The sequence below is a fragment of the Semicossyphus pulcher genome, unplaced genomic scaffold, assembly GCF_022749685.1.
Source record: "Semicossyphus pulcher isolate SPU_LCO1_2020_fin unplaced genomic scaffold, fSemPul1.0.p SCAF_3, whole genome shotgun sequence".
NCBI lineage: Eukaryota > Metazoa > Chordata > Actinopteri > Labriformes > Labridae > Semicossyphus > Semicossyphus pulcher.
This window is the reverse complement of record NW_027211704.1, coordinates 28,639,972-28,657,973: the sequence shown is the minus strand read 5'-3', so window position 1 is coordinate 28,657,973 and position 18,002 is coordinate 28,639,972. Positions and strand designations below refer to the sequence as shown.

The 18,002-nt window shown below is 39.2% G+C and overlaps 1 protein-coding gene across 2 annotated transcripts in view; it reads right to left on the bottom strand.

Moving 5' to 3' along the window:
- Positions 1-3,334: 3,334 nt before the first annotated feature.
- phf2 (PHD finger protein 2) overlaps positions 3,335-18,002 on the bottom strand; it is a 33,637-nt gene continuing 18,969 nt past the window's right edge. Inside the window, exons 10-22 of one of the 2 annotated variants that reach the window (XM_069678072.1) lie at positions 17,224-17,315; positions 17,051-17,140; positions 15,846-16,193; positions 15,579-15,692; positions 13,085-13,200; positions 12,690-12,868; positions 10,858-10,925; positions 9,745-9,911; positions 8,553-8,860; positions 7,637-7,732; positions 7,439-7,548; positions 7,047-7,362; positions 3,335-5,600 (exon numbers count right to left, since the gene is read on the bottom strand). In XM_069678072.1, the coding sequence (XP_069534173.1) occupies positions 5,512-5,600; positions 7,047-7,362; positions 7,439-7,548; positions 7,637-7,732; positions 8,553-8,860; positions 9,745-9,911; positions 10,858-10,925; positions 12,690-12,868; positions 13,085-13,200; positions 15,579-15,692; positions 15,846-16,193; positions 17,051-17,140; positions 17,224-17,315 (2,093 nt within the window). In that variant the 3' untranslated portion in view covers positions 3,335-5,511. The remainder of the gene's footprint in view (positions 5,601-7,046; positions 7,363-7,438; positions 7,549-7,636; positions 7,733-8,552; positions 8,861-9,744; positions 9,912-10,857; positions 10,926-12,689; positions 12,869-13,084; positions 13,201-15,578; positions 15,693-15,845; positions 16,194-17,050; positions 17,141-17,223; positions 17,316-18,002) is intronic. The other variant, XM_069678071.1, reaches the window with a different exon arrangement.

Here is an 18,002-nt window from a genome sequence, read left to right as displayed (position 1 = left end):
ACTCGTGACATTCGTTTCCTTGATGGGCGTCAAAACTTAACGATGAAGTGTTGTTTTCCAGTTCCAAATTTCAGGCCTGCCAAAGGTTAAGGAAACACACCACCATAAAATAGAGCCTCTGTGTTTGTCTTGAATTCAGGCAGTGTTTAGTTGCAATCCTCAAGCTGTCGGAGGCCCACTTTTATTCTGAGGCAAAATTGTGTTGTGTTTGACAACGATTTTTAACTTTTAGCTTCCTCTCACTCCATTTCCAAATGATCTTTAGGCCTTCAAATTGACTTAATTGAAGCAGCAGTATGTCTTGGAAGCTAAACAAGCTTCCCTGTCTTGAGTTTGATCCCAGTACAAGTCACCTGTCCAGGCAAAAGTGACATTGAAATCCAAATATGCACCATGACAACAACCAGTCAAAAGATATTATAAATCCTTTTAAGAGGAATTTAATTGATAGTTTTAGGGAAGCAAACCAAAGTACACAGGAAAAAGATGTGTGTGTATGTGTGTGTATGTGTGTGTATGTGTCGGCAGAAGCCAAACGTCTCTCCGCACTTTTGAGTTCCTGGTGAAACACCAGCAAAAGGAGTTCCTGTTGGCTGACAGAGCAGTTAATCCGCACAGAGGGAAGCAGCTCCAAACAACTGCAGAGAAACGCAAGGTTCAGGATTGCCACTTTTCATCACGGCATCAAAAACCGGCAACGTTAGACTCTTTGTTAGAAGATCGCTCCGGGGCTGGTACACAGTTGCAGATCTCAATAGCTTTACCAATCTGTTGGCAGAGGAATCACCGTGCATTATTACTAATGACAGGCCTGCACTCGGAAGAATGGGATGACTAAAAGGCAGAGCGATGGGGGGGAGGAAAAACAATCTTTCAGCGACTTGTATCATTGCACGGCCACACAAAGGCAAAGCTTAACCTGACATTCCTGTGTAATTAAGACATCTCTCACATGGCACGTTTCTCTTGACCACTTGGGACTCTCACACAGGGCCGGAGGGTTTTCAAAGCAGCCGAGGGCAGCCCATTCACATCTGTGATCACTAGAAAGTGCAACATGGCCATGAATGCAGTTAGACTGTAACACTCTGCAGGCATTGTTTTTAATACACTGACATTTAAATTGTGATCCCACTTGCCCTTTCCAGGCGACCAACTGCACCAGAGGAACTGACGAAGAAACAAGGAGGGAGGAGAGTGTTCATGGACCAGAACCCAGATAAGTAGAAAGATATGGATGCTATTTATCTACATGTTTGATTGTATATTTCGAAGCAGATATACTGTTCATTTCTAATTGTATTATTCATTTCTTCTTTTTCTCCCTTATTTAATGATGGGTACGTTTGCATATGCTGGTGCATCAATGTGTTGATAGTTGCAGAGTACATGTCAATATGTCATACACACGATTTGACCCTTAACAGCTGTTAATGTTGGTACTTTATTGTTTTTATATATACTTTGGTTCTGTATGACTGAAGGATAACAAAAGGTGATAAAGTAAAATAATTGTGTCTAGATGTGAGATGTCTAATCAAAGGAAATATATCAATGATTTATGGACGAAAAAGTTAAAAAAGATTTTAAAACGTTTTTCTTCAAAAAATGCCAGCATAGTGATCATATTTTAATCTTTTTTCTACATAATATAATATATATCAACTTGTTTCAGGTATTTTCTAAAAAAAAACAAAAACATATTTCTAATTTTGTGCATCACCTGCCCAATTTCTTGAAAATGTTGTGGACAAATGTGATTGACATAAGAAAAAAATAAAAATGTGTTCACTTGTTTTCAGTTCTCTGATAAAGACAGAAGTTAGAAGAGAAAGAGACTTTTCATGTACTGAATTTACTTTTGAGGTTAGTTCACATGAGTCTCATTTGCATTCGTCCCTCTTTTTAACTACTTATTTTGAGACATAAAAATACACAGAAAGAATTGGAAATTGATGTCAATTAGACTTCTTTTTTTGCTTCAGCTTTCATCATGCATAAAAAGTTTAAAGCAAGCACAATGATTTCTGACCTCATGTCCCCCGTAGTTTGGCTTAATGTCGAAAAATCTATATTTCCACAAAAAAAATGCTCATATTAAATGCATAGAACTCAGTCTGCAGTGGTTTTGTCTCACTTTCATCCTGGTGCGAGCTCCCTTTAATGTCTGTCTGTGAAAATGTTCCTGAGAGGACAAATTATGTGATTGTTGCATTTGCTGATGTCGGAGCACTTCACGTTCTTGTGTTAACAATTAGCTAACAATAACAACTCACTTTGATGCTAACCAGGGTGGAAGCGGGGTCACGACCTTTAACAGCTGCGTGGCTTCTCCTCAACCCCCCAGACCTGATTCACACACACTGATTGAGAAATTGAATTAAAACATCAAGTTAGGGAAATGCAGATTCCCATGAAGATCTCTGCACACTTTTTATTTTTGTGAAATCAATGGTGTCCAGATGTGTTTTTAGGCCGGGATTAAAACAACAAGAAACAAGCTGTGTGATGTATGAAGGCTTCACATTACTTCCTGATTTATTAAATCAGCATTTTAAGTTAATTGACTTATTTTGGTTGGAAACGCTCATTTATAAATGTGCTGTAACGTATTTTCTTATAATCCCCTCATTGATGTTCACATTTCTTCTTTAAAATTAGTTTCCTTTCTTGGCTGTAATTACAATCATGAAATCTGGAGGCAATTGACATGAAAAAAAAACCCTGGAAAGAATAAAAATGTGTATAAAAAGCTTTTTTGAAATGTCAAACCTGTGAGGAAAATAGTCTAAATATGTCGATCATACTGAAACACAACTGCTCTACAATAGCTGAATCGTGCATGTGTGGCCTGTTTGAACATTACTGCTTTAAGTTGATTTAAACCTATCAGTAGAAATATTGATATATTTTTGGACTCCATCTAGTGGCATAACTGTGCTGTTGCCTTAGAGCTTTAAACTGATGCTGGTTTTATGAGGACCAAGATCAAACGTATATATTGTATGGCATTAAAAGTAAATTAGGAAATATTTTACTAACAAGCAGATCATATGTGAATTCTCTGTACAATATACTTGCTCAGAATGGTGAAAGGGTCTCCTCCAGTATCTCACTACTTGAGAACACTTCTACGTTAATACATTTTTAATGGTGTTGACTTTGGCATGGTTTTAATTAATGACTTGGCTATAGCTCCAGGAGGAAGGTTCCCAAAGTGAGTCCAGAAGCTGAAAGCTCTGGTCCATTTATTTGTTAAAAAAACGGAACCAGATCAGTTTGTGATCAGTGTGATGCTGGACCTGATGCAACTACAAATCATGACAATGTGGAGCAGGAAAAAAACATGTTTAGTCGTCACCACAGAAGCCGTCACATTGCAAGTGGAGGAGGAACACATTACAAAGAAGGTTTTTCCACAGTAACTGTATTGCAAAAGTAAACAAGGCTGACAATCATATCATTCAATAACAATATGTTTGTTCCTCGGAGTCTGCCATTTCTCGATGTCTTAAAAAAGTGAGCCATGATCTCAAACAGAATCGTCTAAATACAGAAAAATATAGATTCAGGTCAAAAAGGATTGTAAATACTACTAGTACTGTAAATAACAGTAAGGGAAGACAGCTACAACAGGTATCATTCACTGTCCTGGCACAGTGGATGCATTTAATAGGTCAGACATACAAAAATAAACCACAACAAAGTAACACACATATTGTACAAATAAAAACCTGAAAATACAGTATGTCCCAATGGCAGAGTTTGATCGGAGCGCATGTCATACTGTATCTGAGAAGTGGACACGTGGTTTACATGTGTGACTAAAACACTGCTGCTATAGAGTATAGCACATTAAACTGTGTTCAAAATGTCCTGACCAAAATAAAACGGTGTGATGGAGGCTTATAATTATAATATTAACAATAATAATAATAATATGTCACATTGGAAATGTTTATCATGATACCATAGACATTGAATGAAGACAGAGTGGAGATAAAAAAAAATGTTTGCCAAAGTAAATTCTAGTGCGTAACATGTTCATGATGCCCCCCAAAAACACATTCAAAAACCAAGAGAAAAACATCCCAAAAAAAACAGAAAAACAAAAATAGTCTGCTAAGGGTATTTTCACAAGTTGATGAAATATTCAAAAACAAAAACTCTTAAGAATTGTACAAGTATAAAAAAGCTACAAACATTAATAAATTACATCACTGACACATAAACACTTCACAAGGTGCTAGTAAAATAATTCCGAAACCCTTCAGGATACTAGAACTCGGACAAGAGGCTGGTCATAGAAACTTTAAGTGTTTTTTTTTTTCCTTTTATATAATTTTCCCCCAAAGCTTCGTCTCTTGTTCAAACAGAATCACAATACAATTAGCTTTGTGTATGTAAGGCCATATGACAATAAAATGTATTTCATCTTCAGTTGTTTTCCAGGCAACACCTTCAAATCTACGGGGGGAAAGAAAACTGTGATAAAAAAACCATAAACAAAATAAATGTTCAAAAATTAGGACTATATTGTATATCCATATATATATATTTTTATTCATTTATTCATAATTAGCAAAACCGGTAAAAATGTAGAATCAAGCCTAAAGGGGAAAGGATACAAAAAGTAGTAATTTAAAAGGCTATGTACAAGCTACATTCTATATACTGTACTGTGTGAAGCCATAAAAATGCCGAGAGGAGTCTAGGGTGTCGGTGCTGCCTGTGAAAGCAAAAGAAGAGAGAAAGTATCCCCATGTAACTGCAGACCTGACATGGATGAGGCTTATCATTAGCTACAGGTTCCTATGCTGTGCATGTCCAAACACACCAAATCCTGTTCAGCAGGCCTCCGTTACCATTTAGTCCTATGTTAGCCTATGTTAAACTGCTGCTGTTTGATACTCTTTGTGCTTTGCAGTTTTTGCCACTTCCTATTCACTGTATGACCCAAAACGAATAAATAAATACGACCGCTGATAGTGCTCTGCAAAAAATAAGTGTTAACATAAAGGGATAAATGCTCAATTTGACACCAATCAACAATAAAGAAGGGAGTCGGTTTTTCCATTTCAACCCGTCGTCATCAGCGTAGCAATGATAAGCTGCATCCATTTAGTAGGAATTAACATGTAAAATCCCCCAACCCTGACCCAAGCGCACATGCAACTGAATACATGCAAGGGATACTTTCAAAAATCTTGGAATGACTGCAATGTACTTCTACTTCATGTTTTAGCAACCCCTGATAAACTGACAGCTGTAGTAAAATGAGACATGTTCTCTTAAAAAATATTTATAGTAGGTTCTGTACACTTCAATATCTGAAAGTTATAAAGTATAAGTAGAGGCAAAAACCTATTTGAGTGATGTTCTTCTTAGAAATTGAAAAATGCATGATTTTCTTTTTTTTCTCCTCATTGTTGGCTTTATTCAGTGAACGGGGGGTGAGGTTGGGATGGACCCAGCTCATGAATTCCCAGTCCTACAGCAGTCTGCTGCGTGCTACAGGAGGAGCTTCCCGTTTCGATGGATCTTTAAAATCTTTCCAAGTCTCTGTTTGGCTGTTGCCATGCCTTTCTTTAGCCGCTTAGCTGTAAAGAGAACAAGAAAAGACAGGAGATAAGAGATCATGTCCAGCTGGAGTGTTAGAGCTCCTGATGTAGCTAAAACTTTAAGATTGTTTTAATAGATGAACAACAGAATGATGTACCAGATACTCAAACATTAGCCTTTTTTACACAAGTTTGCTAGCTAGGAGTCTTCCCTGCTTTCCTGCTGGAGAATCGTTGTGTTCTTGACTCATTACTGCCACCAATTGACCATAAGTGGAATAGGATGAATATATTGGCAGTAATGTGTATTGTAGCACCTTCCTGCTGCCACAGAAACACTTGTCCCTAGCACAACTATAGGTCAAAAACTCCACAGGGTGCCTTAAAGCTAAAAGAAATACTCATTTGAGTCAAAGTTCCTCTTCATTTCCAGGAGAGGTCAACAGTTTGAACAGATAAGGCAATGTTCCATTAAACAGAATTGTCGGAGATATTTTAGGTTATTCAAGTTTAATTACATAAAGTGATCATAACCTGTAATGTGAACAGTACATTAAATACAGGGGACACAACCTGGTCAGTGCACACACATTTACTTTTTTACGTTTTTCAAATCCCTATCAGAGGCTTTTTTAGAGGACCTGCATTTATCTCCAGGGTTGCCTGGTCTGGGTCCATCTGCAGCACCAAACATACAGCTCTTTTACACAATTCACAAAAGCATGCGTTAAAGGCAGCAGCTGCTAAGCCAAACTGTCTTTTTGCTAATAATTACTAATTACTTTTTCCATTTCATTGTTTTCCTGGAACAAAAATTGATATTTCCTTTAAAGAACTGTAGTGTTTTGTACTTAATGTTGGGATTATAGTAATTCCCAACATTAGGTTATTTGGAATCAATTAATTGCAAATGTGCCAAATAAACAGAATTATTCCCAATGGAAAAACTACAAAGTCAAACCACTATTTCCATAAAACTTTAATATACTGTTTCAGATAACAAGACTACAAGCCTGCAGCTCTTAGTCTGTGAGACTGCACTTAGCTAAGTGGGGCCTAGAGCTACATGCAAACAGCAGCATGCAAACATCTTCAGTATGCTAAAATTAGCCAGTTCTGAACACAAAGTGCAGCAAAGACTGATGAGATTGTATTTATTTGGAAATGTTTTAAAATAAGAAATGAGATGACAAGTCAGTTATTAAAGTCATCATGTGGAGAACATGAACATGTCTACAAAATCTAATGGCATCCATTCAATAGATGTTGAGATGAGTCAGTGTGGACCAAAATAGTAGGCGGACTGACCTACCCATTACTTAAAACCAACTGCTATCATAGCTAAAAATTCTACACACAAGGGCTTTACACTTGATGCTGTTTAAAGTAAAGCTACTAGGCATCCAGCTACTACAAGTTTCTGCTCTGAATTCTCTACCAACTGTAAGAGAAGCAGTCTTACATCTACTGTACTTTACGACTCACCTTTTGCCTCTGCTGACCCCACACGGTCCCCCTTCGCCATGCTGCTGCTGTTGGTGCTTGTGGAGTTGGTGCTGTTGTTGGGAGAAGACATGGACGGTCGCCTATGGCTGAGAAAGACCCCAGGCGCCATGGGCTGTGGCCCCCCTGGCGACTTAACCGTCCCAGTGCTGAACTCGTGGTCTATCGGGCTGCCATCTTGGGAGTCCAAATTGTGATCCGGCGAGCTACTGTCCTGAGAGATTCTCTGGGGCTCCTCAATTACTATTGCCTTCTTTTTGGTGCTTTTCTTCTTCTTCTTGGTTTTTTGCTGCTCCTCCTATTGACAGAATATTTTTTTTTGAGTAAATCTCACAGGAATAGTTACTGTTTGACGTAAAATGGTCATGACATACCTGATGAGACAGCTTTGCTGCAGCTGCGGCCAGCCCTGTCTCTATGGAGGCCACTCGGGCTCCGTCTCTTGCAGGTCGTTCCTGTCGAGGAACCGAGGGTCCTACACGGGCTGTGATGACATAGATAGAGGGGTTAACATAAATTCAAGTTATAAATCTATACAGTGTAGACATTTCATCTGTAATGCATGTATTTACCTGTCGGGCTGTATGGAGTGTCGTCACTACTTTTCCGCTTTTTCGATCTGGATTTGAACACAGGATTATCCTCTTCGGACTCCAACGAGGGGTAAACTGAAAAACAGAGATGTCACAGATTACGAACATGTCATGCATGTAAGGTCTTCACTGAGAGGATGTGGAAAATCCACCATTACTTTGTAATTTTTTCCCCATATGTTAAGCATAGAATGTGACTTTAGTGCACTTATTTCTTCTTTCCGTGCTCTATAATGTTGGAAGTTTCCAGCATGCAGGACAGCTGCGAGACAGCTGTGGACTGCTTCTGTCTCTCTGCCTGCTCCGCCTGAACAACCGTTCCAATCAAGACCTCTTAATACTGATAATTGGATGATCAAGATAAAAAATTGCCTGTTTACAGAAGAACAAAAAAGTGCCAGTGCGTGTGAGAAGCTTCATGCAGGCCTGAAGATTTCAGAGCAAGAATGTTCGTGCTACAAACAACTAATTAGACACCAATTAAAAGTTTGAAAAACATGTAAAAAACAACAACTGGGAAGTCGTGTTAATGGCTTATTAACAAGCTGGGAGGGTCCACACAGATGTGTTTGGACCAGGTTCACAAAGAAAATGTTTCTGTAGAAATAAATGGCAAACTGGAGCAACACGAAAGGGCGGATTTGGACAGGACGCATGAAAATAAACATAAACCATATCATCTACTCCTAATGAAAAGTTCCAGGACAAATTTAGACTTAAAGACCCACATGTTGATCCATCAGGGGTCAATGTGTGGCAACAATTATGGCAGATAATTATTTTCTCATTTGTTTAGAAAATAACCCTGCAACACTGGCCTGACCTCGGAAAGCTCCATTTAAATACATTTAAATAAAGCAGGAAAAGGAGGGATGACTCAGCTTTTGGAACTTACCATAATCGGAGTCCTTGAAACACGCGTCCATGTGATCCTGCTCGTCATCGTAGTCCAGACTCTCAATACTGCTGCTTTTCCTGGGCTTCTTCGGGAGTCGTTTGGTGGGTCGCTTGCTGTTGTTACCGCCGCCGCCTCCTCCGGCCTTCTTGCCGCCTTGCGTGCCGTGCGAGTTGCTCTTCGACTGGCTATTGTTCTTGGACTGGCTGTTGCTCCACGGCTGCTGCAAGCTGTCTGAAGACGACAGGTTGGCCATGGACAGCATGCCCTGAATGGCCTCCTGTGTGCTGGGAGATGCAGGTGGCTGACTGTAAGTACGTCAATAAAAAATACACAACAACAACAGCCATTACACAGCAGTCAACACGCTGGCAGAGGAGAAGAGTGAGAGAAATCAATGAAAAAGGCTTCGTAGTCAATGGAAATGTCACCAGTTGTGCTATTGAGCATTGTTCTCATTTAAAAGCTGTAATATAAAAAAATTATGTAACCTGGAAGAGCAAAGAAAAACCGTCAAACCATCATACACTCCACAGACATCTGATTATGTTAAGAAGCTGCTATACACACACCTATTAAAGGCTAAGTTATTAGCCGCTAAACAATGAGCAAAGTGACGATCAAACATGTGGACGCTTCATTCCCTTCACCCACAGAGTTTCCTCTTCAAAGCACCAGAACAATTTGAGAAATTAACATATTTCTGCCAATGTTTTCTTTCTTTCTTTCATTGCTCATTTGTAGCTTTCAGTGTGGTGGAAATAGACCATCAAGAGCCGAACAAAACAGCAAACAGCAAAAGGCAAAGGGAAGAGCCTGGAGCCATGCAACGTTTGATAGATTAAGGCAGGATGAAACAAACATTGACTTAACACAAACTGCTGACAGATTCTACGTAAATTGTTGCTTCAGTTGCTAGTTAATTTTTCAGCTCCGAGCAAAGTTATAAAATTAATCTTTTTCATCCAATTATATTGTCGTTGAGCGGGCCATTTGTTTGTCAGTGGGCTGCTCCATTAAGGAGCATAATTCCTAAAATTCATGTACTGTGAAGACAAGAGGTCCAGTGGGAGCCATTAAGAGAGTAATGCTGTAAATGTACTGTAGTGTGTTTAGATGTAAAAGTTCAATTGCTGCTGAAGGAAATAAAGTGAAGCAGCAGAAAATGAAGACGTCAGGGAGGTTAGTCTACCTGTTGGCGCTGTAGTCGATCCCACCCACTTGCTTGCTCGCCTGAAGCAGGTCAAGAATCCCTGCGGCACTGCCGCCCTTTTTCTTGACCTTAGAGTTGCGACTTTTGACCTCAGGCTTGGCCTCTGTGTCTATGTGTAGGGTCTCTTCATCAGAGGAGTCAACACTCTTTGATTGTGTAGAAATTGGGAGACAGAGAAAGAGACATGAGTGACACAGCAACAGAGGAACATGGTTTAGCTTCAAACACTCGCAGTTAATTTACTTTTTTTTAATGTGATTCCTCCCATTTGAGCTATTTTCTTCTCCAACATGTTAACTATTTATTACTAATGACCGTTTTCCTGCAGTTTGTTTTATGTTACATAACCCATAAAAAAGGGGGGGCCTTGTTGAAAAACAAATGTGGACCCTTACTGACCAACCTCTTTGTGGCTATTTTGTTCAACACACATTTATTCAGATGTATGCACCATGTTTATTTTGACGCATGTAGCTAAACTATTTGAAATACAGAGCTGCCTGAGGGCGTTGGTTGTGTCACATGATATTCCCAAAAAATGGGCATTCACTAACATTAACACAAAACAAGAGACACACAATAAATCTGTGAGCTCAGAGAATCCGGGTTCCTGAAAAAAAAGCCACTATTTAGTAATCCAGCCTAATTTGACTTATAAAACTATATCACAATATCACTCCCTTTGACCTCTAATCAGTAAATGCAATCAATAGCATCTGCTTCTTCCACTTCCTCCATTTATGCCACAGTTATTTCCCTCATCGGTGTGTGGTGGTCCACAGCTTTGGGAGTTTCTTCCTCTGATTTAACCAATATGTGTGTTACATTTTTAAAGTTATTTTCCTAATCCGAGCTTTTAAAAAGCAAAGCAGTGTGTTCTTCAACATGAAATCCCCAGGAACACTACAAGCTTTTAAATACATTTAGATGAAGAGCATCAGAGCACAGAAGGGGATATAGCTTACATTAACCAACAGTCAGTGGACGCACTCTTCATGCACACACAGTTAAATCAGAATACAACAGCTAACATCTTAGCTATTTAGCGTTAAGTAACGTTATTAGTCATAGGAGATGTCATGCAACACGTACCTTGGTCACCATGGGTTGGAACTTTGGTTTCTTGGCTGGCTGAATTGGTTCTCTGATGTCTGACAAAACTGAAAGAAAACAAATCCTCATTGAGCAACAGCTAAAAAACACAATTTGTTACTAGATTATGCAGTATCTATCGACTGAATTGCCAAACATCATTCAGGGGGTAATTTTGCTGGTCATTTTGTTTATGTGGCTAGATATTTATTTTTTCATGATTAACATTTTGTTGCCCTTCTTGCAACAACAAAAGACCACGAGTAGGGCTGCAACAGATATTCTTAAAGGTATTATGCTAATTTCAAACTTCATACTTCACTCTTTGATACCTGTGCAGTAGCTTAGCATAGTTCACAGGTCCAGGTCGGGACTTGTTCTATAATCCTCGGTTCTGGGTCTGTTCAACATTATGTGTAATACCCGAGTGGATCCGGGAAGACCCGGCCGTAATTAGAAAGGATTCAGTGCTGTGTGCGTCTTCTGTGTGTATTTTAACTTGCAACAATGTGCCATTCGCATGAGAACATGCGGGAAATAAAGTGGAAAAAAACAGAAGAAAGAGCAAAAACGAGTTGAGTGACGAGTCACGTGACTGCAGGTTCAGCGAAAAGTTGAAGCCAAAGCTGGTAAAGATGGATACCTTCCTCAGTGATGTGAAAAAAAGGCTAAAAGAAAATGAATATAAAGAGGTAAAACCCTAATATATGCAAATTATGGACAAAGACTAGAAGTGAGTAAGCACAGTTAAGTGTAACACGTGTGTGTGACTTTTAAACGAGCCGTGCATTTGTCATCTTGGACTTTTAATCTGAAACAACTAGTGGATTAGCATTGCTGTTTTTATCAACACGGCATGGATAACAGAAAACCTGGATGTGTTTTACGAACTTTCTTGGCGGAGGATGGATTATATGCACAGCCAAGCACAAGGGAGACGGCTACGTCACACAGGTAGGACAAAAAGTTTTGCTTTTGACAGCTGACGGTAACTTGTTGGTAACAGTAATCAGCTGTGAAGTCAGTGCTGACCGGGTCTGTTTCACCGGCCGGAGTCGGGTCCGACATAACTCAGTTTGGGCCCCAGCTTTCAAACAAGAGACGGGTCCAGTTCGGTTCCGGGTCGCACAATTACGGGTCTCTTAGGGTTCGGGCAATACATTTTAGACCTTTGAAGACCTCTAGCTCATACAGCCTCTGCCTGAAACAACTCAGTCAGCTCTGTCCCTTTAAGTAACCCGCCCCCACAAGCCCACTTTCTTCTGATTGGCCAGCTCTCCAAAGCCTGCTGAGGCTGCACTTTGTGACGTCACAAAGTGCAGCCTCAGCAGACTGAGCTGAGAAGCCTGGGGATTACTCCAACATACATTTACCTACAAATTTGAAACTTCACCCACATTTAGTCTCCAACATTGTAATATTATATATACTTCTTACAATTGTGACACAGCATAATACATTAGAAGAAAACCGACAGTAATCGGTACACACAACCATGTAGTAAGCTATGTGACACAATGATGTCACAGTTCCTATTCCAGCCTAAAAAGCATTGAATGCTCAATTGTGTTTCTGACCAATTGAACAAAACAGTAATGAACATGTCAGAGATGTTCTTGGAGGATTCATGGGTCTGTAACTGAAAACTCAATTATCTGAGCAAAAATGTAAAGCCCCTGTTTAAGGCTTTTTGATACTGAATGCTGCTTACAAACATATACATTTTTTAGTCAATACAATACTAAATATGGAAGTTTTGGTAGTGATACCCAGCCCTAGTTCATAGTTATAATAAACTTAAACACTGCGTGAAGTGAGTCCCTCATACTCACATGACTGATCTCTCTTAACCGTGTTCTTTTTCCGTCTGATGGGGAATTCGTCGATCTTCAGCTCCCCCTCGTCTGAGACGTATTCATACTCGTCTCTCACTGGCTTGGTTTTGTCCTCTTTCAGGTTTTGTAATGATCCGAAAACACTTGAGTTGGTCTGTGGTTTCAGCGCCTTGGAGCTGAAAGGGAAACCACAGGACAATGAGGGAGTGATATGAGGCTGAGCCAGGCACTCAAAGTGAGAAGTCCTTGAATTAGCTCTAATGGATACGCTGCTGATAGCCACATAGCTCTATAATCATCATAATACACCACATGAGAAGGCTAACACGCTCTCGTCTCGAATGACCTTTCATGACACATTTATACTGCAATCACAGCCATTCCATACATACCCGAGCATTTTCTTGTGAGACATAGTAAAGCTGAACCGGTCTTTATTGCCTGATAGTGGCGTTCTGTCAAACTTGCACTCTTCCTCCATTTTCAGCAGGGAGTCTGGTTTACTGTTCTGTACAGTAAAAATGAAATGATGTCAAATAAGCACACAAGCAAAAGAAACCACAACAATGTAAACTGATGGACACTTTGGCGTGGCTGATATTAACAGGTTTTAGCTTATCACAGATATTCTGGTATCAGTGTTGAAGCTGCATTTATCAACAATCCTTAAATGTCTCAAATTGTGCCAGTAAGAGGATGAACCACAGAGTATTCTAATCCAGATCTCTAGTCCCACTCAGCTCTATGAGGCATTTCTGCACCTTTTTGTTTTAATTTCCAAGCTCTCTATACAGTAATCATATGATGGAAAACCTTAAAATAGAATACATAGAATGCAGTTTGAATGCTCAGGTAACAGGCTTGTCCTAACTAAACAATCATTCTTTTCTGTTTTTTACAGCCTGGTGAAGTTTCTTTAATAGTTAAGTTTAACACTTATATAGTTCATATTTTCAGATTTATAGGCAATTTTTTTCATGTATCTGTTAATGTGCTAATATCTTTTATCAATGCTATTATGAGTATATTAATTTACTCTTTGACGTGTACTGTTTCATGTTAATTTTTGGAAAATGTCATGCTCAGCACAAAACGAGATCGAGTCGGTCGTCTTTCAATTGGAATGTTGGAGGTCCGATCCCCAGCTCCCTCAGTCTACATGTCGAAGAGTCCTTGGGTAAGACACTGAACCCCAAATTGCTCCCGGTAGCATGACCAACAGTGAGTGTGTGAATGTGATGACTGATCGACAGTTGGGCACTTTACGTAGCAGCCTCACTGATATCAGTCTATGAATGTGTGTGTTAATGGGTGAATGTGACATGTAGTGTAAAAGCACTTTGAGTGGTCACACGCGCTTTATAAGTGCAGTCCATTCCATTTAAAGATTCCTTAACAAAAGCATTTAAAACAAACATGGAGCCCGATTTTTACACTCTTAAATTTCAATATTGGAAATGACCTCAAATATTAAATAATACTGATGATCATCACGAGGAATTTCACCACATTTCCTTCATGTGAAAGTAAACTGACTGCCTACATACTATATTAGAAATGTAAACTATCAGTGTCTCATCTCTTTAACACGTAATACGTAATTCATGTATCAACCCTAGTTAAACAACACCAACAACGAAGCTATCAAATGGCTAATAAACTGAAATCCTCATATCCTCCAATATCATATATTTTATGACTTACAATAAAATCACTATTAGTAGTAATTTGATTAACATAAAGAATACACTGTAAAAAAGACTTGTCATGTTACTCTTTACAGATCTTATTGACTTTTTATGTTTTCTGACCCATTTTCAGAGAAACCAAATCTACTGAGAGGAATGCAAAACAGCTGCCATGTGAATCACCACCGAGCAGACAGTGTAATTAACTGAAATCCAAGAATATACTTTTTCAAATATTCACTCCTCAACTCCTCGACTCTGAAATTAAAGACATGTGATGAGGGGTGTGATCTGAATCTGACATGTCTAAAGCATATTTTGTTCATTGACAGCAACATATAGTTTGGTCCATAATGCCGTGCACAATACAAAGAAGAGCTGTGAACCTTTGCATGAGTCAAAAGTGATCCTAAGTGATAATGTGGTCTCCAGTGACCTTGGTAAACATCTGACAGGGTCTCAGCTCCATCTGCAAATGTTTGGCCCGACTCGAATGAGTAGTTGGATGGAGCGACTGTAAACATTCTTCTACAGTTTGGCATTGAATTTTCCATGAAACCAAAAGCCCTCAAAAGTCTCCTGATCAACAAAATTACACTTTTTTTCCAACATAGCCTCCCTCTGTTGTCCAGCAATAATGATATAACTAACTTTGTTTAAAAATGAGGGGCACATGTAAATACTTGGATGGAGCACAGTGAACATCTACAAAGCGTTATTGCATTAAGTAAACAGTGGGAGGGTGGATGTTTCTCGAGCAGCTCTAATGAACTACAGGCAGAAATGTGTGACTTAGAGGCCACATCCTTATTTTTGCTGATTGCTTTGAAGTGAGCTGTCAAAAACACTTTTAGAAGGGCCTCCTTTTTTTTCTACTCAGCTGCTCACAACTGCTCGAGTCCTCTTTTTCTAAGGACATCAAGCAAGCCTCCTCTTTTGTATAAACTGTTTAATGACTTCGTTTTTATGTACTTCTGCTTTAAAGTAATAACCTTGAAGATTTTCATTTAAATAAATGTCTGTTAAGTCACTATCTATCGCCGAATGAGGTAACACAATGGTGTTAAATGGTGATAAATCTCCTGCAATTACCGTTTAACCCCATAGGTGCTGCCAAAGAGAATCTTCGAGATAAGCACATTTAAATTTATTTACTATAGAAAATCATGACATAACGTGTCACCTAAAATGAGCTTACCTTATACTTCCACTTTGCTTCTGTCTTGTTTTTGTTCTGCTCTCTGATCTCAAACTTCTCCACATTGTTCTGCTTTGATTCCTTTTCTGACATACTCAGGACATTCTTAACAGCCTGAAAATGGACAGATTTAAATTAAGACACAGTTATTACCTGAACAATTAGCAATATAAGATGCCTCACATATAGTGAAAACTAAGGATAGAATGAATAAAAACAGAAAATAAGAGCACGTTTTGATTAATGCTGACATTATCATGCGCTCACCTTTGTCTTTTTTGGCTGGTCCATTTTACTCAAGATGTCTTTTGCATGGGACTCAAGAGCTGCGAAGGGTTTAGGCGGCGGAGACAACTCTTTCCCTTTCTTTGCCTTCTTCTTTCCCCCTTCCTTGACCTTGGGCACCTTCGGAGGTTTCGGGGCCTTGGGCATCTTTGGGGGTTTTGGAGGCTTGGGAGGTTTTGGGGGTTTGGAAGCTTTCTTTCGGGCTTTCTCTCTGCTGGGCGAGGGGACGTGGGCGGGGGACACGGGTTCTTCAGGCTCGGAGTGGGTGGAGGGGGGTTCCTCCACTGGTACTTTTATGCTGGGCTCACTCTTAATGGCTTTTGTTGCATTCTAGATATAAAAGCAGGGACATGTTAGACGTAATCAATTATTAAACTAATCATAATTAAAGCACCAATGAAATAGGGCTGAAATGTTAGTTACTAGAATCTTAAAGGACTAAAAGTAGTAATATTTTTCCATTGGGAATTAAACATTGCACTTTCTGTGTGGCTATTTTGCTAAGATATTACGGTACTGCAAGATTTTCATGATGAGTAAAAGGAAGCCTATTTGGTTTTATACTTTAGTGGTAGCAAAGGAAGTGGTGCATTTTGCTTTTGGACCTTCAAAAGGAATCAAAAATGGTGCTTTAAAACTTCTACTAGAGAAGCTAAAACTAAGTTTTGTACTATGGGTAAATGTTGATGCGAGGTGATGGGGTCATTAAAATGAACCCTTATTTATCCTGTGGGGAGCATGGATGATGTTGCAAATGTCATGGTATTCTTCCATCAGATTGTGTGATACTTGTATAGTCATAAAGCTGACATTGTGTTTCAAGGATGAATATCCACTGCACTATACTTTCAAAAAACACTTGACATGGACCAATACTAAGCAATTTTTTTCAATTGATTTAGTGCTGCAACAAAAGTCAGAGGTCTCATTAGAACCATGAGGGATAATCCTCTTGGCATCGTGAATATCTAAATATGATTTGAATGCAGTGCAAACAGAACAGATTTTATATGAGTATTTGGACAGAAGCTTAAGGATTCTGCCTTAAAGCAACATCAGCATCTTGATGTACAAATTGAAACCATAATTTCTTTCAGCCTTTTGGGAAACCTAAAGTTTAAATTACCTAGATATTTTAAGGAGTAGTAGATATTTAAAATGTTTATACCAAAATAAAATCCAAATACCTCTGACAGTCTGATCTCTTTGGCAAGATCCTTAATGAGCTGTGATGGCTTCATGTTCTCTGGAAGCTCATCTTCATGTTCCAAGAGGGCCTGTTCAAAACAGATAAACTATCAACACTTTTCTTAAAATCTTAGACAGACAATAGACACACGAATATCTTATCTGTCCACACCTGTTTTTTAGTCCAAGCTCTGAAGGCTCCATTGATGATTTTGGCACCATGTACCAGGTATGGGGCTGGTTGCTTATTTGCTTTATGTAAACCTGAAGAAAAAGAAATGCAAATGTTATCATTGAATGAAACATGACTTTTAAATTTCCAGAGGATAGTAAAAAAGAACCCAGCACACAGCGCACAGGTCTGTGTGTGGATTTGAGTTTGATCAGGGCTGTGACACAAATGCATAGAGGTCAAAATCTGACACCTTTAAAGGGTTTCTGCAGAGGTGTGCCTGTTTTTAATGCTTTGGAACTTAACTTCTGGGAAACAATCACAAAATACTGTTTTACTTCTCTGATTCACTACTTTGTTCTCACTAACACCTCGCCCTGTCTTCATTCACTCTCTAACAAGCTCCAGGACCACTGCTGCTCTCTTTCAGCATTGAGCCGGGGAGGAGGGGCCAACTTTGGATGCTTACAAACAGAAAAGGACAAATCCTCCCCGTTGTGCCTTTAATGTGGATTTCCTCTTTAATTTCACTTTAATGGCAGAAAAACACTGTCTGTAAGTGGATTTACAGCCAAAACAGGAAATTATTATTAACATCAAGGAAAAACACCAGCAGCAGTGAAGTGACCCTTCTTCCTTCACTAAGAGCTGAGCTTGAAGTTAGAAAGAATAATAGTACATTAATGGCAAGGCCTTGTGGGTAAAAAAAAAAGTGTGCAACACACACAATACACACATACACGGAAAATGGTGGAAACATAAACAATTGGCCGAAGCCA